Source organism: Embiotoca jacksoni, unplaced genomic scaffold, assembly GCF_022577435.1.
Source record: "Embiotoca jacksoni isolate LCO1_2020_lvr unplaced genomic scaffold, fEmbJac1.0.p SCAF_4, whole genome shotgun sequence".
In the NCBI taxonomy this organism is placed as follows: domain Eukaryota; kingdom Metazoa; phylum Chordata; class Actinopteri; family Embiotocidae; genus Embiotoca; species Embiotoca jacksoni.
In genome coordinates this window covers 1,036,578-1,059,512 of record NW_027185392.1, presented here as the reverse complement: position 1 = coordinate 1,059,512, position 22,935 = coordinate 1,036,578, and the positions used below count along the sequence as shown (strand labels likewise).

The window sequence follows — 22,935 nt, the reverse complement described above, 5'->3', positions numbered from 1 at the left end:
CTCGCTGCTTCCCGGCTTCCTTGAGGAACAGTTCATGCGTAGGTAGGGTCGTAAGAAGTCCCCATGTGGTCTGAAGCTACTCCAGCATCCCTTTTAAAAACGGTTTCCTGGAAGGCTTTTGCTGATGTTTACATTGCATTTGCATGTCATAAACATAACCCCCCTCCCCCGCCCCACCCAGTCCTGCAGGGCTCTCTGGATGTGGGATTGTGTACAGCCTAAGAGGCGGTGAATGTGTCTCCACGAGCCGGTCTCTGATCTGGGTTTCCATATACCCCCCTCCCGTCTCCCCCCGTCTCCCCCCGTCTCCTCCCGCCCCACCACCACCGCCACCACCCTTTCCAGACCCCCTTTTTGTGTCGGGCAGGGAGACAGGTAATGTAAAACGCTCTACAGCTGTGCTCCCAGATTGCGAAAACAGATGGAATTTCAACGTGAGTGATAGGCAATGGGGAGTGTGCATGCACAGAATAAAATAGATTGAGGAGGAGGAAGACGAGGAGGAGGAGAATGACTGCAGAGTGTTTGAAGGAGGGATATTGCTGATGCATGTTTTGTGTGCAGTTTATTGAAGCCCAGGATATATTTGTGTGCAAAGAAGCAAAGATTTCTGGTTTTATTATTTGTTAGTTTTTTTTTAATGCTGCACTCTACAGATGCAAGGATTTATCTCCCTCCACCCCTCCTCCCCCCGACCCACAAGCTGTGTGTGTGTGTGTGTGTGTGTGTGTGTGTGTGTGTGTGTGTGTGGTTTGCTTTTGATGAGTCCTCACTTTTTCCACTTCCTCTCACCTTCTCATTTCTCCCCAACTTCGCTCTTCCTCACTGTACTGTTTATCCTCTTCTCTCGCCGCTGCCTGCATTTCATCCATCCATCCATCCATCCGTCCATCCGTCCGTCCATCCGTCCATCCGTCCAATCCGTCCAATCCATCCATCCATCCAATCCATCCATCCATCCATCCATCCATCCATCCATCCATCCATTCATCCATCCATCCATCCATCCATCCATCCATCCAATCCGTCCGTCCGTCCGTCCGTCCATCCATCCATCCAATCCATCCATCCATCCATCCATCCATCCATCCATCCATCCAATCCGTCCGTCCGTCCGTCCGTCCGTCCGTCCGTCCGTCCGTCCGTCCGTCCGTCCGTCCGTCCATCCATCCAATCCATCCATCCATCCATCCATCCAATCCATCCATCCATCCATCCATCCATCCATCCATCCATCCATCCATCCATCCATCCATCCATCCCGTCCGTCCGTCCGTCCGTCCGTCCGTCCGTCCGTCCGTCCGTCCGTCCGTCCGTCCGTCCGTCCGTCCGTCCGTCCGTCCGTCCGTCCGTCCGTCCATCCATCCATCCATCCATCCATTCCATCCATCCATCCATCCATCCATCCATCCATCCCATCCGTCCGTCCGTCCGTCCATCCAATCCATCCATCCATCCATCCATCCAATCCATCCATCCATCCATCCATCCATCCATTCCATCCATCCATCCATCCATCCATCCATCCATCCATCCATCCAATCCATCCATCCATCCATCCATCCATCCATCCATCCCATCCATCCATCCATCCAATCCAGCCATCCGTCCATCCGTCCATGCATCGCTCTCCACCCTCTGAATAATTCAGGCCCGCAGAGCTCGTGTATTTTCGGTTGTTGTCACCTCTGCAGTAACACAAACACAGCCTACGTGCACACGTACAGCCGATTCGCGCAAACGATGCTAAAGACGGAAACGGAAGCGCACCAGACGTCGTGAGACCGCCGAGACTCCAGAACTACGGAGAATTGTCGTCGCAGGGATTTCACACCGTCACTGTGCTCCACCTTTTCTCTGCTCTGCTCTCCCAGCGCTGAACAATAACACGTCTCACTTTTTCTGTGTCTTACACAAAGTTATGTGTTGCGTAACGTGTGGGGAAAGACACGCTCGCTTTGAGTCACATAGATTTTCCTTTAGCTTCTATTTGTTTCCTTGTTGGTGCTGAGTTTTGTGTTCAGGCACTCGCTGGAATCGATGTAGGGGTCATAACGAGCCACGCTTTGGTTTTATTAATGTACTCGTTATTTGTCTTCATTAGTCCCGTCGAGATCAAGACTCTACCCTTAATGATAGAATTGTAAAATCTGCTGAAGGCAGCAGCTCATTTACATACGAGTTGAAGGCCACTTTTCAATTTGTAGACAACACTAAATTATAAAATAAAAAAAAACATTTCAGCACATCATCATCATCCAAATTTGAAGTGACGTAATCTGAAATAATCTCTGAACGACGTAATTACTTTACCACAAATTGCTGTTTAGTTGTTAGTGTTTTTTTGCTGGAGGATATGTTCAATAAACAGCAGATATACTGTTTAGTACCCAGCAGATTTGAATAGATTATTCATAAATTCGTTTAATGAACTTGTGTCTCTGTGAGGTTCTGCTGCACGGCAAGGCTTTGAGCTCAGTGCTAATGTTAGCACATGCTAACATGCTCTGACCCCGTATCACGCCAGAGGGTGTAATACACTCATCAGTCCACTAGAGGACACCGTGTCAGTGTCGTGATTTGCCTCGTCTATGTTTGAAAAGTAAGGGGCTGAAACCACGAAGGCGTGGTTGGAAAAAGCTCAAGGGTTAATTTTTAGACTAGTAACATTAGGTACGTCACAGAAGTTATTTAACGGGTTTTAAATAAGTTAAATACGCAGCGTTTCATAAGTAACTTACTCTCGTAACGTAAAATGAACCCACGTTGCCTTTTGTTTTCTTACAGTTTCCCAGTTAAAAGTTTGTTTGTTCCATCCAACCACCCCAACCTCCACCTTACGCCGACTTTATCACTCCTTGTTCATTTGCGAAGCACAACGTGAAACCGACACAGCGTCCTCTGGTGGACAGACGGGTGTATTACGCTTTGGCTGCACACTCACGGTGACAAAGATAACATTCTTGTATATAGCAGGTATAATGCTCGGTTTAGCTTGTTTATTAGCTGTAGCTGATGGAAGATATTTGATCACAAACCAAAGTATTGAGCAGAATAAAAGTTTGACCGGCTGGAACGGTCATTGTGATTCATCTTCTGGAGACCAAATTCAATTGCAACTCATTGAATATTTATAGAGACACTTTTGTGTGCTCGAAGGTGGACCCTCTGTCTGACAGCCCGACGATGCCTCGGGCTGTCAAAAGTGGGGATTTAGTGCTTTTCTGTTTTTTAATGTGGGTGGGAATTGAACATGTTCTGGTTTTGGACTGTTGTTTGGAGAAAATATTAATTTTTAAAGGTCATCGTGGGCTTTGGGGAACTGTGATGAATATTTTTTATCGGGTTTCTTAGATTTGATAAAATGTGAAAAAAACTATTGAAAGATTAATCAGTGATGTAAATACTAAGGACGAGTGAGTGCACTATTATCTGTATCTGTATCTGTTAAACCAACAAAACTTTCTGTAGCTGTACTCGGAGGGGGCGGGGTTTAGACCAGAAGTGGGTGGGAACTAACTGGAAGTTGTCCATTTTGTGCCTGAAATTGATTTGGGTTTACCAGAAATTGCTTAATTTATTATTTTTTTTAAGAAAACTATTTAAAGAACAAGTTATTTGTATTATAAAAGTTGCTATATTTATTGTTATTGTTGAGCTGCAGTGAGAAAAAAATGTCAGGCTAGTCATATAAAAAAATAAAACATAAATAATAATGTACTTTAATACCAGCTCTGATCGGCACAATGAAAGCAGTTTAACTTTCCCCGTTCGTTCCTCTTTTGAAACCGAAAGCTTCCGTGTGGAGCAGCCCGTTGACTGACGACAACGCGAGTCAATGTGTTTAGTGGAATTTGAAGGGAACAGACAGGTCTTAGAGGAGAAACTGAGAGGAAGAGAAGCTCAAGGCAGTCGCATCAGACACCTGACGGGCTGAAACATCGGTGCAGATTGACACCGGCGCTCCACCGGCGCCGGCTGCACCGGTCGGCGTGTGCAACTTTTCCGAAGGTGGTGAGAGGATGTGACTGATTTAAAGCAGAGCTCCCCTTTGGGGCCTGGAGGATGTCTAAATGTTAATATATGGCTGTCTGACATTCCGGACGGTGGAGGAGAGCTTGGAGGGAGATGTGAGAGTCGCCCCGGGGTGGAGATGAGAGGGAGATCTGCAGGAAGAAGTTTGATTAGAGTGATAAAATGGATTTGGCTTGGGAAAACAAAAAAAAAACAATGGAGCGAGGGAAGGTGAATTCCTGGAAGGAGGGGCATTATAAAAATGATTTGGTAAAGGAAGGATGGATTTAGAGAGGAAGAGGGAGCGAAGCAGAAGGGCATAGCTGCAGGGCTTCACAGCCTTTGGGGGGATAGAGGATAAAGACCTGCCCCAGGCCAGTGGACCAAAGCCATTACTCTGCTAGTGTTTATGTTTGTGTGTGTGTGGCCTGGATGTATCAGAAGCCCCTGCAGAGAGCCAGCTGTGCACATCTGCTCACCTCTGCATTTCCACCTTGCCAGGAGCCGTGGTCCAGGAGAACCGGTTCTGAACTGATTCACTTCAGTTTGTTGTATTTTTCCCTCCAATTTTAGAGAAAAATTATTCTTAGACTGTTGCAGTATTTTCCCACACAGTCTTTCAGAGTGATGAACTTCACACCATCTTCACTGCTGAGAGACTCTGCCTCCCTGAGAAACTCTTTTTATACCCAATGATGTTACTGATCTGTTGCCAGGTAACCTAATTAGCTGTGAGATGTTCCACCAGGTGATTTATTTCTTTTGTCTGTCTTTTTTTTTTTACTCTGTCCAAACTTCTTTGAAATGTCTTGCTGCCATCAAATTCAAAATGAGCACATATTTTTCATAGAGCAATACAATTTAGCAGTTTCAACATTTTATATGTTGTCTTTAGTCTATTTTCAATTAAATATGGGCTTACATGATTTGCAAATCATCACATTCTGATTTTATTTACATTTTACACAGCGTCCCAACTTTTTTGGAAGCGGGGATATATTTGTACATCTTGAAAACACTCGTAAGTCTGTCACTCGTGTTTAATGACGGGACGTTTCTCATTGATAATATTGTACATACGATGCAGTTTTTGTTGTTCATGTCTGAGCTGAACATGGATCGTTCTCACACGCCTTCTTTCATCACTACCAGCTTGAATCTGAGAGTTTAAGATGTAGTTAATGCCAATTAATGTCATTTTGAATCCCCTGAAACTTGTTTTCTGAATTTCTAAAATCTAATGATGTTTGGAAGAGGACGCTGCCTCGGAAATCTGTCTGCAAACAGACGACTGTGTCCCACAGTGATTTATGTTGTTTGTACGATTTGGCAGCAAACAGAAGAGATCAGATTGTTCTGGCACTTCATTTTAATTTCCGACTTTAGAAGTATTCGGGGTGTAAGAGAGTTCCTGCTCGCATCCAATCGCAGCCGAAGCAGCAGAAAGAAGTCGTGACAACTTGTTAAATGTGGAACCTCTCTTCCTCTCACCTCCTGTCTTCCTCTCTCCATCATCCACCCTCCCTCCTCCTCTTCCTCAGGCCGACTGTCGCTCCAGAGAATACCTTCGCATCCACTTTCCAGCTGCAGCTACCTCAATCAAAGAATGAGGTAAGTGGCAAATTCAACACGTGGGTTCTCACACGTCTGTGTACACACACACACACACACACACACACACACACTTATGAAGTCTTTGTGCAGCAGCAGTGATTTACAGTCTTAAAATAGGCTTAAAAGCCACAGCTAGTGACTCATCAAGGAGACTCCCCCAAATCCCAAAGTAAAGCCCGGCTTGCTGGTAGAAAGCCAAGTCATCCTCATCTAATTTGCTGTTCAGATTAAGCAAATCTATCGTGGAGGAGTGTAAACAGAGGACAGAAGGGTCTTCAGGAAACCAAAATTGTTTCAGAAGTCTTAGTTCCTGCTTTATTATCTTCATTAAAGTCGAGACGGGAGAATCGTAAAGCTGTAAAACGGTACAAACATCTGTTTAGTCTCAACTGCACCGGCCCTGATATCTGTAAGGAAATATTTTTTTGTTATGCTTCATCCCACATCAGCAGGGAGGTCAGAGGTCAGCGGTGCAGGAGCGGTCCTGCAGCTGGCTGGGGATTTCATCTCTGAACTCGCTCTGATCTCAGTGACAGTAAATAACTCCATCCTGCCGCAGCGGAGCGGCAACGTTTTTAAGAGTTTAAGAGCCTCTGACGGGTTCTGTGCATTTTCAGAGGTGCAGAGGTGAGACGAGGACGCCGCAGGTTAAGGCAGTGAGGAGAGAGGTGGAGGATGGGGAGAGAGAGGAAGCCTTTTGATCCTGTGATCTTCATCTGAAGTAACAGGCGGTACTGCAGAGTTTGACCCCACCTTCCTCATTTCGGATCAAAGCCGCAGACCGTTGGCGCGCTCGGACGCTTCGAAAAACTCAAGCGTCACTCAATCTCAACCCTCCAAACGCGAGCGCCGTGGAACGTGCACAGAATCGGCACCTCCGGGAGGACGGAAGTTGTGAGCTCGCACTCGCACTGTTTGCTCGCACGCAGGCCGAGCGCGTTCCCTCTGGCATCCCCCGGGTTCCCCCCCCACCGCCCCGCCCACCTCCTTCGCCCCCACCTGCTGGGAAACATAATGGGATGTCTGTGTTCATCCGCTCAGAAGCTCCCTGACGATTGTGAATCCTCTGAGCGCGCTCTACGCTTTGATCAGCCTCTCTACAAAGAGACGGAGACAGGGGAGGGAGGCTTTGTGCTGAGTCGGCAGGGCTGAAGCCGGGCTCCTCCGGGCCTTAACCCAGCTTTACCCTCGCGCTCATCCAGCGGGCCGCGGGCGCTTCGATCCGTGCCCCAGCAGATAGAGCAGGAGAAGCATGTGCTTTAGGCAGGTCATCCCTTCATTTACAAGCACGGCTATAATGCGTGTGTGTATTGCGGAACATTTTATTGGATACGTGACTAATTAGGTTGGTTTGTCTGTTTGATATTTTGCGACCTACTGAACATGTTTCAGTTGAATAAAGTGAGAAGTGAAGCCGTAGATCAAAGAAGATGTCAGCAGGTTATGGTGCCTCCACGTGGCCATTTTTTTAAAACACTTTAATTTAACTCCGTTTTATTTCTACTGCGGCAAATCACAACGCAACAGGTTATTTTCTGGGCACTTAACATGTTATACGGAGGAACCCAACAACTCAATAATTAACAAAGGGAGCGGCTGCTCGGAAAACACTCTCCTTTAACAGAAAGAAAAAACAGAACCAGGCTAAGAGGCGGGCGGCCATCTTCCTCGACAGGTTGATGGGAGAGCAGAGAGAGAAAAGAAGAGCATAGAGATCCAAGACATGAGCTGTTCGTGTCAGACCACAGACATGCAGCAGATCTGCAAAAGAAACCACAGAAACTACTGGTTCAGCAATTTAACAAAAAAACGAAATAAATTTTGTTACTTTAAGAAAAGACTCAAAATTGATGCAGCAGAACCAGAGCCGTTGTTTTTTTGTTTTTGTTTTTAATTCTGTGCCTTCTTGCTGTGAGTCATATAATTTTGTAACAGTAATCAGTTGAAAAGTGTGAAAAAGGGCGTTAAATATATACTTATAAGGGTCCATTAACCATTTATTTATTCAATTTGTATGTTGTGGAAATAACGTTAGATTAAAAATGTTCATTTTGATCTTTTAATTTTCCATGTTTTAGAAATAACAGTGAATTAAAAGTGTAGTAAAGATGAAGATACTCAAGGCCGTGATTATTAGGACATCAGTGAATAATGGTGGAGAAATCTCCGAGGTTATTAAATAAAGAAATGGACTGAAGCGCCACACAGTCGTGATCAGTTTAGATAAATAAGCGGGATCCCTGAGGAGTTTGTTTTAGCTGCTTTTCCACGAAACAGCTTCAGATTCCTGTATCATCTTTTGATATACAGTAAATCTCACTTTACATTAAACTCTGCTGACCTCAGTTTACTTTTTTTTTTTTACCTCACTTTGTTTTAATTTGTCAAGAAAACTTTTTTTTGGAGCGACCTAAAAAATTCTGGCCCAGCTGAAGGTTTTTCCACGACACTTGTTATAACTTTACCTAGATTACCCACAAAGCATTTCAACTGTGGACAGACTTCCTCTTTCATGTTTTTACTCAAAGTACGTGAACCCTGATGAGTAGGAAAGATATACCTACTGAGTGAAACTTTCTTTTTATTGTAGAAAGAGATCATTTTGTGTCAGGTGTCAGATACATTGTGGTAAATCAAAACTACTAGAAAATAAACTATTATCCTGAAACAAAGACAGAAAAACTAAATAAGGCAGATGGGTAAAAAAATTAAAACGGTTTAAAAATCAATTCTGAAGATGCGAGGTCCTAACAAATCCTGGATTGTTTAAATTTCCACTAATGTCAAGAACGGGAAGAACAGGATGAGTTGATGTCTATTCGTGTTGTTGTTGCACCAAAATTGATTGATATTAATTCTAAAATAAAGTTTTTACTTAAATACATTAAAAATAAATAGATTTAAATCCACTGTATTGGTGTTAATATCCCGTTTTTCTGCACGTAGCATCCCTCAGTCTTGTCACCAGTTTGCTGTCCCTTTAATACAGTAGAGAATACAGCTGTGAGGAGTTCCTGGTATCTGATTTACAGCACCAGAATAATGTAATCCCACTGTACTCCATGTAATTGTGGTTGGTTTGATATAATATTATGTCAAAATCCTTCACATTCCCAGACAGGAAAGGTGATTTCATTTTTATTGTTACGTTTTTGTGAATTATGTTTTCTTTGAAAGGCGGGCTATGTGATCTCTGTGTTTTTTAGTTTTCAAATGTATTTGGTGCTTAAAATTTCGCGGAAAATAGCCGCTGTGGATGTAGTAGTTGCACAATAAATCATCTTTGACACTGGTAACATGGACATTTATGTCCAACCAGATTAGGTCATGTATCAGAAGCATTATAAATTAAAATCTCTGTCTCTTTTCAACATAAATCCGAAGAAATCTCCTTTCAGACACATTTTGCACATATTTAGATTTAGACAGTCTGTTCTTTTTTTTTTTTTTTTTTTTTTTTCCTGAGGTGTTTCCTCACGCGAAAACCTATTGGCCCAGCTAGTTTGATTGAACGGCCATCCAGCCAATCGCAACCAATCGGACCAACCCACCAGGAAGTGCTTACGTTTGAAGTTCGGTGAAAGTTGACGACGTGCGGAGCTTTTTTTTGTCTCCAGCTGTGAGTACAGGGGACAACATCAGAGGTAGGAAACCACTGTTTAATTGGTTAGAAATGTAAAATAGTGTTTCGTCTCGTTATGCGACGTGTCAGCTGACATTTAGTTACTGAACATGAAATGAAACGGGCGGTTTTAATCGGTGTGCTAACTAGCTTAGCAACCTCAGACAATCTAAATAGAAGTTGTTTGTTGTTGTTGTTTTTTTTATATTTCCTGCACCTTTAGTATTTATTGTCTCTTATCTCAGTTATTTGATAATTCGGTGTGTGATAGTTTGAGAATTAGTTGTTTTCTGTTTGTTCTGTAACAGAAAACTGTGTTTCCGGTCGTTTGGGAATTTTATGGAATATCTGAATTTTCCAAACTCTTTTTCTGACAGGGAAAGTTTTTATCAAAATATATTTTTGATGAAGTTTAAAAAAAAATAAAAAATTATATTATTTCACGTGGGACCTGTATTGTTCATACGTGTTTTTTTTTTTAAATCTTGTTTTTATTTATTTATTTATTTTTTATACGTGTTTTTTTGGTCTTCTTTCTGTCAATAAATGTGAAGGTCCTCTTGCATAGTGTGTTTATAAAGGCCTGGTTGTGCGGCATCATAGTTGTACAGTAGGTTTAAGCAGTGAAAGGTTTTTTTTTGCACTGAAAACACCCGTGAGCTTGTAAATAAATGGGAATATAATAATGCGGTTGTTTCTTGTCCGCTCAGCACGACGCCAGCCTGGTTTTCTGCTCATTATAAGTTCAGTGACTTAAAGCTATTTATTTATTTTTTATTTTTTTAGCTTAAAACCTCCTTTTAAAAAAATAAAAATAAATAAAAAATAAAATAATCACATCAACGCATCCCTGTTACTGCTTTGTTCTGCTTGTGTCGGACGTCCCGTCGGCAAAAGCGGCATTTATCATGTAATTTTGAACCGCTATCATTACAATGTTTGTTTACTATAGAAATCTGCCATCAAAACGATAATCAAATACGGTTAAAACAAAGCTTAACGTGAAACCGTAGTGGCGTCGATGCTGTGGGAAAAACACACGTGGGTGCTTGCGTGTTATAATGACAAGGGACAACATCGAACCGGCGTTACGTCATCCAGAGCAGAACAGATCCCGCAACACTTCTCGGATGGAAACGGTCTAAACGGAGGAGGATGAGCCGGTTTAAATGAATAACGCTTGACCAAAGAGTCGCTGCGTGTGTTAGTTGCACACACACACAAAAAAAAAATCTCCAAATTCTTTCCTTTTTCGTTTTATGGCTCCGAGCTGTACGAAGGGGCTCACCCGGAGACTCGATGAGGTCAAAGCAGACGTTCAGGTGGGACGTCTCCGGCCACTGAGTGGGGTTATTGTACCAGCTTCGTGCCGGCCGGGAGACTGAAGGGACTGAAGAGGAGTCAAGTTCAACTTTTTTTTTTTTAACTGCGTGTTCTACGGCAGGCAGAATGAACATATAACCTGACAGAGTGTCGTTGGCTCATTTATAACCTAACGTAACAAACATTTCTAATAGTTTGGTTTTGTCCCACTGTTTTACATTTTGGTGGCGAGTGTCGCTCGGATGTGTGTCCAACCCGTAGAAACCCCTTCATGCTCCACCCCTGCGTGTAAGCACAATCCCATTTTAAGACTCGGTCTCTTCTCAAGATGGAGAGAGAAAGGTTGAAAATCCTTCACCGGCGCCGATCCGATCCGGCTCGACAGCAGACCCGGGGTCTGTAGCAGTCCCTGGGTGGCGGAGGAAGAGAAATAGAGTTTCTGTCTCCGTCGGAGAGAGACATGAAAGACGGAGCAGTGGGAGAGGAGATGAAGAGATCCGAGATGAGGACGAGGAGGAGGGAAACAACGGGGGTTTCAGAGAAAGAAGGAGAGCAGGAGTTTGGAAAAAAATCAATGAGAGAGAGAGAGAAGTGAAAAAGGAGTCGAGACAAGAGGATAAAAACTTATCGGAGGTTCGAGGGACGGAGTGACGTGCCGGTTGTATTCTGGATTGAATTTCCTCTGTTGGCATTGATTGCTATTATTGCTGTGAAGTTTTACCGATAACCTGAATTATTGAAAGAAAAATCTTCACCTGGTGCGATTTCTTCCGCGTTATGAAATCCTTCCACCTCTGCTTTCGCCTTCAGCGCCTCTTTCTGCTGTTTCACTGTCTCTGTTTTAGGATTCGTTCTTTTGAACACAGCAAAAAGTTAAACAGGAATCATCCAAATACAGTCTGCCATATTCACATAATTAATTTCTTTTGTATGAAATAAATACCGTCAGCCGGAGTGGTGCTGTGAAAGTAATCAAGATTATTTGGGATTAATAGATTGTTTTGTTTTTCTCCCTAAAATCTTTTTAGTGCTTCATGTCATACTTTACTGTAAGATTAGTCACTGGTGGGAATTATTGTGACAATACAAGTCTACAATTTAGGAACAATATGTGCAAATAGAAACGGGGGAAACTGGAATTACACAGGAAAAATAATCTGCCAGACATATACCAGTTTAAACCTGCTGTAATTTATATTTTTAGTGCACTAAATATGTTTCCATCTGCTTCTTTTCTTTGCATTTTTCAATTTGCGCGTAAAAGTAAGTAAGTGAGTGGAAAGGCAAAATATCACCAAAATGTTTTTACACTTGGACGAACATTTTTTATTAATATGTGAAACTAAATTGAACTATTAGTAAAAGTAAGCTTCTAGTTTAGTTAGTCCCTCTTGTAGGAAATTGCAGTCACAATATTAAACGCAAATTCAAGCAATCGTCGTGATATTTGCAGGATCTTGCAATTTTGCAAAAAAAATTCACAGAATTTTTCTGTACAAAAACGTCGTCAACAGAAGCTCCGCTGAAAGTATTACGGCAAAGTAATTTCTAAAAAAATTTCCCAACTAAAGCTCAATTTATTAACAAAAATAATTAAATAATAACCAGCGGACGTGTGGGAAACAAGCAAAAAAAAAAAAAAGAGTCAACTATTGACAAATTACTGGATGGAAACACACCTTAATTGTTTTTTTTTTAATCTTTTGATGACTTTCTGGAAATTCAGGTAAAGTTTGCGCTACATTTGAATGCTCTGTGGTGACACATCTACAGAGCATTTTCAGCCACATCCCAAAATGTTTAGCTCCCCTTCGGCTTTATGGAGCTTCTTTGCAAATATCAGCTCATTGCTTTGGCTCACTCTCAAATTCTCGTAGTGTCACTGAAGCTACATCTACAAAGCTCTTAAAACCCCACTGGTTACTGTTCCCCCTCAGTTTCACACAGCAGACAGTCCCAGTCTGGCGAACACGGCGCAGCATTCAGCAGCTATTTCCTTCACGAGCTGGTGGAGACCAAAAATGGAGCTCAAATATTGGACCACCAAAAAAATGACTCGGATAAATTCTCCCGCGACTGATGTATCTACTGAAATATATACATATATAAATATATATAAGCAACTGTTAATCAAAGAGTTCATCTTCTCAACTTTAGAAAAAATATGTAAATTTGAACACATCAGTTCAGATTTAAACTGTAAGAAAACACATTCTGACTTTATTTCAGGTTTGCACTTAATGCCGGAAAACAAACGCAGCATTAACGGTCATCGTTTACCTGCTGATTATTTCTCTAATGTGACAGCGACCAGAAATATATTATTTTCCCATATTATTTTCATTTCTACTTTTCTACCATTTGACTAATTTATTTTAATGCAGTGAAAGTTTGAGGAATTAATTTTTACTGTATTTTTGCCTACCTTTGATTGTTTGAATTTACGCCATTGTAAACCATTTACACCTGTCTCTTTTTCAAATTAAAAGGCATCCTTTCAAGTTAAAGGCCCTCCCACATTTCATACACAGCTCAGCTATAAGCTAGTTAAAGAATACTATGATTATTTTTTTTTTTTTTGCATTTTGGGGTTGAGGTTTGTCTGTTGATATTTTGGCCTTTATCGCAGCTTTTTATAGTTTTTTTGTTTTGTTTTGTTTTTTTCTGATGTGACAGCGACCAGAAATATATTATTTTCCCACAGGTAGTTTCATTTCTACTTTCCTTTAATTTATGAACAAATATGTTTTGGCATTTGACTAATTTGACAGTGGAATTTCTAAGAATATATTTTTGCTCTATTTCTGCCTACCTTCGATTGTTTGATTTGGTCGACGTCTCGGCCAATAAACAGCCAGAATATCTCCCAAACGATAAAGTTTCAGTGATATCACAAGTTTCTGTATATTTCGGGTTTATTGTTTCATATTTACATTATACCACTGCAGTACCGTCCTCGCAAACTTTCAAATAAGCCATCGGGAACCTATTTGAATGAATGAATGGAGATCGGTACCATCAACATCACGCCGTTATACAAATTTAACTGGCCTTTACGAAAAACATTTCGAAAATGTCAAGGAAAATGTTGGGAGAGGCACTCGGGCCAAGGTTGGACCGCCGAGCTCTGTAGGGAGCAGCCGCGCTCATTAAAAACTTACGGCGGTACAAGGACACGGCTTGTTGCCGGAGATGCTATTCAGTTTTGAGTATGAACCGGAGGACTGAGCTTGCAGAGGCAGTCGGCGAATTACGTCTTTTGTCATTTTTGACATCCATTAAACAGACCATATTAAAACAAATTTAAATGATAATTATTCATTCGTGAGCATTAAGAACGGGTAAATAAACAGCAAAAACTTGCTGTGGTGGAAGAAGCATTTTACTTCCTTTACTCTAATTATAGCAATCTAAAAATACTCCATCACAAGTGAAAGTCCTGTATTAAAAATCCTGGAAGCATAAAGTTACATCAAATGGAAATACTGCAGTACAAGTACCTCAAAACTGTATAAATGTACATTATTTAAGTAAATTGTACTTCGTTACTTTCCATCACTGCAAATTAGTGTTTTGACGACCCCAAACTCTATAAACCCAAATGTCTTTTATCTTTAATGTGTCATGACCTTCACATCAAATTTACACCATCGGTGGGCCAAATGCCGTGACTTCCTGTCTCTGTTTCAAATTAAAAGGCATCATTTCAAGTTAAAAGCCCTCCCACATTTCATACGTAGCTCAGCCATAACCTAGTTAAAGAATGCTGTGATTTTTAGCATTTTGGGGTTGAGGTTTGTCTATTGATACTTTGACCTTTATTGCACCTTTTTTTTTTTTTTTAATATTTTTTTTTTTTTTTTTTTTTTTTTTAGAGAGAGAGAGTTTACAGGGAGCGTTCAGGAGCAACAGGACACAAAACTGTCAGTGATGGCGAAATATGTGAACTACTCTCTCACTGAGCTGAAGGGAATCCATCTTGTTTGTTTGTCGTTTCTTATTCTGAAAGTTTTAATGTGAGATTCCATTTAATATTATCTTTAAACAGAAAATATCAGTTGACACAATATCGCTTCCAAGATGATTGGGTCTATATATATATATATATATATATATATATATATATATATATATATATATCTGTGTGTGTGTGTGTGTGTGTGTGTGTGTGTGTGTGTGTGTGTCGGGCACTCGGCCCAGACATGACCCAGACTGTGGAGCAAACACTTCAGACTGCAACTCTGCTTCTGAGGGACGCTAAATAAAACATGTTCAGGAGAACCAGGGGCACAAGGCTTTAATCATTTTTATTTTTTTTATTTTTTAATATCCAGCTACCTTAATGCTCCGTGTCCGTCTGTTCTTCTCTCTCAGTCTTGCTCTTACTCGCAGCGAGTTCAGAAACTTTAGCGTAGAGCGTTAAGATCGTAACAGATTGTTTTGTAAGTGTAGGAATACGAGCAGCGAGGCGTCCCGGTCCGTTTACACCGTCGCACACGGACCCTCTTCTGCGCAGTTAGTTCCATCTCTGGTTTATTCTGGAGAGTCCATTAATTCCTGTAATGTCCAATCAGCCCGTTTTATATGCCGCGTTAGCATACGGCCCTGAATCCAAAATATGTTCCATTGCTTCCAGTTTTAAAGTGCTCGGTAGTTTTAACTGTCTCTGCATCTGGGCTGTTTTTTATTTTATGTTTTTTTTTTTTTTGCACAATTTATGTTTTCTGTTTGTGCGCCCGTGGAGCACGAACATGAAACATAAAATGCTCCCTGTTCAATTTCATGCAGAAATCGAAGCAGAAATGATGATAAAGCCATTTCTTTTTCTCTTGAGTATGAATCCCTGTAAAAAATAAATAATAATAAAAAAAAATTCTCGTTTCCTATTTCTCATTTCGCCGCTTTACTTTCCCTCGTTTGTTTAGGTTCCTCTGGCTCGGCTTCATCTAAACGCATTAGCGCGTCGTACATATTTAGCTCTCTTTTAATCCGTTCCGCGTGACTCCGCCTTCATCTGGCAGTCAGACGCGATCGCTGGCACCTTCTGCTTTGTTGTTGAGATATTAACAGATGGAGTCGTTATTAATTTGAACTAGTGAAGGGCAGTTTTCAGCCAAGGCTTTTCTCTTTTCTTTTTTTTTTTTTTTTTTTTTTTCTTTTCTTTTTTTTTTTTTTCTTAATTCGACTCGAGCATGTTTTGGTGTCCGTGTTTTTAGGACTTAACCGCGGGCCGCCTCGAAGCGCGTCTCCCTTCCTTCACTCCTCCCCGCAGAGAGAGTTGCACAGTGAGCCTGAGGCGGCCGACGAAGCACAACAACTGTGTGTGTGTGTGTGTGTGTGTGTGTGTGCGTGTGTGTGTGTTTGCGCACCATCGGCGTGTATTTGTGCGTTTATGCATTGAAGTGGAGCATTGGGAGCATGGGATGATGGGTAAGGAGATAAATTGCGAAAAGGTCAGGAAGTGTAAGGATGGCTGTTTATTTTTTTTATATTTTTTTTTGTGTGTGCACGCATGCTGATTCAGGGGGTTGGGGAGCGGAGATGACGAGGGAGGGAGATAAATCAAGAGATGGTTTGAAAGTTAAAGGGTGGGTGGGAGCAGCGGGGAGAGATGTCGACATGGCATCGTTGGACTTTGAAAGAGTTTCTCTCCCTGTTCGCGCTCCGTTTCTATCGGCGATCTGTCATCCGTAGCCGCGCCGACGGAGATACAAATGGCACAAGAAGGAGAAGAAAAGGGGAAAGTAGAAGGAAAAAAAAAAAAAGTGCACGATGCGCATTTGTAGAGCAAACCCTGAAAGACCGACTCCCTTGGATAAAAGGAGGAGGAGGACGTGGGGGGAGTTTCTGAAGGGGCAGCCGCATTCGTTTCATCACTCCCGGCCTCGCGCAGAAAAACCCTCAACGTCGCGCCCTGCGCCCGCCTCGCCTCGCCTCCCTCCGCCGCGCAACACTCAAATATTGATAAATTGTCGCCACCCGCCTCATTTTTCACCCCCGGACGTCTCATCGTCAAACACACTGACACAAAACCCCCCCACCCACCCCCCAGTACACTCCTCAGCGATAACGAGAACAATCGCTGAGCCCCGGGAAGGACAGACGGGCCAGACAGAGGGAGAGAGAGAGGGGGGGGGGGGGGGGGGCTAGATAAAAGTAAAATAAAATAAAAAAGATGCAGCAAACATTTTGATTCGCTTAGTTTTTAACAGACAGGCAGAGAAACCGATTCCCAGTGACGCAATCGCTGCCTTACTTTATTCAGAATACAGTTCAAATTAAACGACAACTTCCTGTCTCATGGTGAAACGTCAAATTTTGCCGCGGCGACGTCTTTCGACGAATATACTATACACGCGCTTCTCAATATATCATCAGAAACGTCTTCAGGCTTTGATGAGCCGACTTGATGTCGACGTGATCGACCAGCTCGAAGAAGCGCGTAAAAGTATGAAAAAGTTCATTTCCTGTTGCCAGCAGGTGGCGCTGTGACGTTGACCAAATATTACCATGCCGGTGTCTTCAGGGCGGGACTTTTATGAAACGTGCAAAGTTTGAGGACGGTCGGACAACGTACATCAAAATCAAATTCTTTTGATAACTTTTCATCCCAGAGGTGTTAAGAGTGCACAGAACAAATTTCACGTCGGTCCGGCAAATTCTTCAGGAGGACTTCGTAAAAGTATTCAAGACATGCAAAGTTCGTAAATTTCATTCAAAATGGCGGACTTCCCGTTCAGTTGAGGTCACGGTGCCAAGAGACTTTTCTGTAAGGTCCGGCTACGCTTCACGTGTCCACCAAAATTGCGTGCGTGTAGGTGAAAGCGAGCCTCGAGATCTCACTGTAGGGGGCGATAGCGAGCCATTTTTTTTTTTTTTTAACCTGCAAAATACTTACATTTAAACCAGGGCTGATTTTTGTGAAAAGTTTTTGAGCATAATAATTCCTTGCGTTTTATATATAATATATATATATATATATTATATATAATCAATTAACGGAAATCAATTAACGGAAAGAATGGGATTTGTACGTCACGTCGTAAAGACCCACGATGACCAGAGTCACAGTTAGCGGCAGAATTTATGTTAACGTTTCGATTATCTTCTTTATTTATCGGCCTGTTCAAGAAAAAAAACGAGTAGAAACCACAGAAATGAGGAAATAATGCACTTTTTTAATGGACACGGCCAGAGTACGTACGTGTCCGTCAAATTTGAGTGTCGGTATTATGGTTTCTGTGTGAAGTTAATACGTCAGAATTTGAATTATTGCCAAGAAATATTGGACGTATGAGAAACTAGTCTTGTTATTGTGCTGCATTGTAATCAGGAGAAAAGAAAAAAAAATCAAGTTACTGTACAACGTGAGAAAAATACAGCTAACATGATAGACAGGTGGAATTAAGTACAAAAACACATACGAGTGAGAATGCACACAATATAAACAGTATTTTAAAAAGTGCAAGTGTACTAATACAAACAATATTAATAACTGCGTTATTGTACCGTGCGGTGTTAAATGTGATGAGTTCAAAGACGCGCAGGGTAAGATTTAATGTTAATATTGTCTATGAGGGGAGTCTATGTCACTTGGGAGGGTGCCTGAAGGGCTGAGTACAAAACTGACTGAATTTCTTTGATATTATCATTAAATGCCTTTGTCATTTGGTACCAAATTTCAATACCAGTGAAAGCAACAAAAAAAAAACCTCATTTAAACCTCCACGAATTACATTACAATTAAAAAAAATACATTAAAAAAAATCCACCGCCAAAATCAAACACTTTTGATCGCAACAATCACAAAAAATAAATAAATAAAAATAAAATCTGAAATCCTGGAGGAGCCGAACGGCCTTGTTTATATCCGACAGAAACACTCACGCCAACATCCCACCTGTGTGTCTTCACCCCGAGCCGTCCGGGTGTCTCACCAGCTTCTCGCATGCCCTCGCTGCAGACCAGAAAATCAATGGGGCCTTTTTTTTTTTTTCTTCTTCTTCTTTTCTTCTCGCCGGCGTAGGCTTCTAAAGACGAATCGATCGAGTCCGATCTATTGTAATAAAGATGCGTCGGCCTCGGACGAGGCGGAGGAGAGAGGAGGCGCCCTCCGACGAAGGGGTTATTAGATTTTCCTGGCGAGGCGAAGGGAGGCTCAGCTCGGGCTTTGGTTTTCATCGAGTGGCTGCTACGCGAAGTCCACCGCTGCTCGGTAACTCCGCCGGCGGGCCGCCGCGCTCCGCAGAGGCGCTTCGGTCGGCGCCGTCGAGAACTCGGATTAACGCTCTCGCGGCTCGCAGCGTGGCGACGTAACGCAGGAAACACAGAGTCCCGGAGGGAAAAGATGACGTGGGATATCGTCCGAGGCATCGAGGCAGAATTTGAAATCAACAGAGAGAAATTAAACGGAAAATAAATATGAGACGTACAAAAGTAAACGGCGTAAGAAATGAGTGACGGATTAATAAAAGGCAAACGGAACAGCCTCCATTTTAAAAGACCTGAGAGTTGCAACAGAGTTGTGGGTTACCTTTCTTTTACTGTACACGCTCCCTCTTTCTATTACACGCACACACACACACATGCACACACATGCACACACACACGCACACGCACACACACACACAGCATTACTCACTGTAAAGAAACCCCGTGGCCTCCGGTTTCAGGCATCACGCCCACTGCAGCTCATTTGCATCGGAGTAATACGCCGTTTTTACTACGGGCGAAGGCAGGACCGTGACTTGTTGGCGTGATGAGCGGTGAATCAGCGATAATGTTTCAATCGAATTTCACATGAATGTATTATTTTTTTTTTTACTATTATTATTTTTTTTTTATTTCATCTCTGCACATGCAAAACATCTGCCACGTTCCTCGATCCAGGAACGGCACGGCGGCGCAATATAACACGCAGCTCCAGACCGCGTAGAAACACACCGTGTGCGCGGTGGTAAATGTGAGCCGGGCCGCAGGTCCGTTTGCCGTCGAGGCTCGGCTGCCGCATGAAGCCTGCGCTTCAGCGTTCGACGTGCACCTTGAAACAGTCCCGTCTTTCTCTTTCTACCTTCCTCTTCTCTTGTCTGTTTTCTTTCTCTCTCTTCTCACCTTTTCCCGTCTGCCGTTACCTCATTTCACTTCCCTCTTCGGCTGCCTCCCCTCCATCAACCCCCTCACTCCGGCACACAGCTGTCAGACGTGGCAGTGAGTCCTGTCGCTGCGAGCCAATCAGAATTCGGGATGAGGCGAGCGGGGGGCTCTCTCTTCAAAGCGACTGTCAGCTATTGGTAAGCAGCTGCTTTGGAGCAGGAACCATGCGGAGACAGGTAGAAAGACAGAAAGACGGACAAGGCTGACGCGAGGCAACCGGGACCGAAAACTTCTCGCCGTTCGTTGACGTCCGTCTGCTCGGGGTTGCTGATTGAGTCGGGACGCGGCAGTTCAGTCGAGAGAGGTGGATTTAGATCAAGATTTAAACCCCGAAAATATGACACGAAAGCATCTCGTGCAAGATCTCTTTTATCCGTCAATCATGACAACATTCGACGGCTCTTCTTCCTTCTCACTTCCACTGGTTGAATCGGAGGCGGTATTAGATGCTTTGCTCATAATTTCTCTTTGGGGAGGAGCCAGTGAGCTTCAGCAGGCAAGCTGTTGATGTTACCGCTGCCAACAAGCAGTGCGCGGTCTCTGCTGCTGACTTTGAGTTTGTTGTGATTCTTCTTTACGACTTCTTTATGTGCAGCTCACAGCAAACTGTCCTCCCGCAGGATATATGACATTTTATGACTTTTTTTTTCTCCTCCAAACTACAGCAGCTTACTGCTACGTGATGTTATTTATTCTACTCCTGAACACGCCTTAATTGTGGCTAAGGTTAATCCCATCAAAAGGCATTACCTCATTTTCAAGGGGATAAAGTAAAGTAAATGTTTACAATAGGAGTAACTTAATCCTTGATAGGTCACTAATTCACGAGTATAAACAAAATGTAAAAGTGAAATGACGTGAAATAGGCTTTTGAAAGGTTCACAATGTTGCAATCACAAAAAGTCATTAGAAATGATCAAAAACATTTTTTTTAAAAATACCACAAAGTCGAATAATCCAGAAAACTCTTCAATTCAACATCTTTACTTTTAAGCGTAAAGTGAGTGTTTCTTTCATATTTAATAGATTTTCTAAATTATAAAAGATTAGTTTTATGGTTTTTTTTTTTACATTGAATTGAGCTTCATTATGTAAAATATACTCTGTCTAATTTGAGTCCATCTTATTTAAAGTGTATCAATGTGGGTAGACCAACCATTAAAAACATCTCACTCTGATACAATACAAGTCATTCTAACAAACTGTATATATGACTTTAACATCATATTTTAAATGCAGAAATAAGGTTCAAATGTGAACACTCGGGCGTACCTGCGGCCCACTGTAATACCACTGCTACAAAAACGTGTCTGCCATAAATATTTGGCAAGAACGTCAACTTCCATAAAATGGGTTGTTGGTGTCATTTTTCAGTCATGAAGGCAGCAGTGCCTTAAGAAAAGAAAAAAAAAAGAGAAAAAGGTCGCCTGTGATCTTGACTTGCGGCCTGTCACCACACCGTAGATGTCGCACCATAAATCCTCTGATTTTTTTTTTTTTTTTTTTTTTAAGTCAGTCAGCGGTTTGCGTAGGTAGCGAGCGTCTCCCGAGGACCGGCTCGGTGGAAACGTGTCCTGCTCGCTGTCACGCTGCCACGTCCTCATCGGTCAGGTCACCGCTGACGTCACGCCGTCCGACAGCAGCAGCAGCTGCAGCATCATCATCATCATCATCATCTCGCACTCCAGAAGCTGTTTTCATCACAGCTGACGTCTCAGTCGTCCCTTGGAAGACTTTGGCGTAGATTCGTGACTTGACCAACGCCACTTCTGATTTGTAGTTAATCAGAGAGATTAAGACTAAAGCAATCCTGTTTTAACATAAGATGATAATAATAATACACTTTATTTGTATGGCATCGTTCATGCAAGAAATGCAGCTTCACTGCAAGAGAAGTACATGCAGTGTTTCACGTAAAAACGGATATAAAGGAACATTTAAAAATACAGAAAAGAAATGAGATAAAACAGATAAAAAGCATAAAAATAAATACAAGTAGATTCGATTTGGGTCGTTCTGTAGGATTCAATTAATGATATGAAGTAGTGGAAAAAGCAGTTGTACATCTCGTGAACTTTTCTAGAACTTTACTTATTTAAGATGTGATTTTATTTTTTATTTTTTTGGAGACCTAGACGTCCGTCTGTATTTTCATGAGATTCAGATGACACCATGAGAGAATATTGAGCGGAGGGAACTCGACGTGACCGAGGTTAACTCGAGTCGGAAAGATTTGAACTTGAGTCCAAACTTTGGTGTGCGAGCACGTTTTATATATGAAGTTTAAATTAATCCATACACATGAACACATGAATGATGCATCTAATATATATATATATATATATATATATATATATATATATATATATATATATATATATATAAAAAGTGCTGTAATCCGCTGATGTTTTTCTTAAACTCCTGGTAAAAAAAAAAATTAACCAGGCTACATTTTGATCTGTAGTTTGAATTCGTTGACATGCTCGACTCGCTCTGAATGTCGCACAGTCATCCTGGTGAAATGAAAAACAATATTCAGTTCCATTCCCTAAATACACGTTTGTCGTTGAACAATACGAGTCAAATCGGAACACATGCTTTGTATATTTTTGGCTTTTAATACATTTTGAAGAAATTGTTTGATATTTAAAAAAAAAAAAAAAAAAATACACACTTTTTGACTCTCGCTAATAGTGAGATGAATTCTTCTCATTTAATATGACGGAACACTTCGGTTATTGTCTAAGTTACCTTTGAACTATAGAACCAAAATGTCAAAAGATGTATTGGTTTATTAATGTTGACTTCCAGTGTACTTTATAGGCTGTTGCCATGGAGGTGGCGGAGTGATATTTGGCGGAGGCTTTTTTTTTTTTTTTTTTTGGAGCCAACCTCTAGTGGCACTCGGTGGTATCGCAGTTTGAGGCACTTCGGCATCGGCCTAATTTTTCAGAGCTACGAGCACTTTAATATACAGTCAATGGTTGTGATCTGCCGCTGTATAAATACAATTGAATTGATGGGAAGAGAACGTGAAGTAATATATAATATGAAAGTAAGTATTCTGAAAGTATGTGTGCGAGCCCGAAGAAGTTAAAACCTTGTGATGTTGTCTGCATCAGTGAAAATGAGCTCTGCACCTCTGGCGACAACTTCTGAACAAGATCCTTGGCCTCTGTCTGCACTCCTACACACACACACACACACAC

At 41.9% G+C, this 22,935-nt stretch overlaps 1 protein-coding gene across 2 annotated transcripts in view; it reads left to right on the top strand.

Annotated features, from left to right (window-relative positions):
* LOC138209501 (endonuclease V-like) overlaps window positions 1-22,935 on the top strand; it is a 50,202-nt gene that overhangs the window by 17,061 nt on the left and 10,206 nt on the right. For both annotated transcript variants that reach the window (XM_069168126.1, XM_069168125.1), the window contains one exon: window positions 5,556-5,625. In XM_069168126.1, the coding sequence (XP_069024227.1) occupies window positions 5,556-5,624 (69 nt within the window). In that variant the 3' untranslated portion in view covers window position 5,625. The remainder of the gene's footprint in view (window positions 1-5,555; window positions 5,626-22,935) is intronic.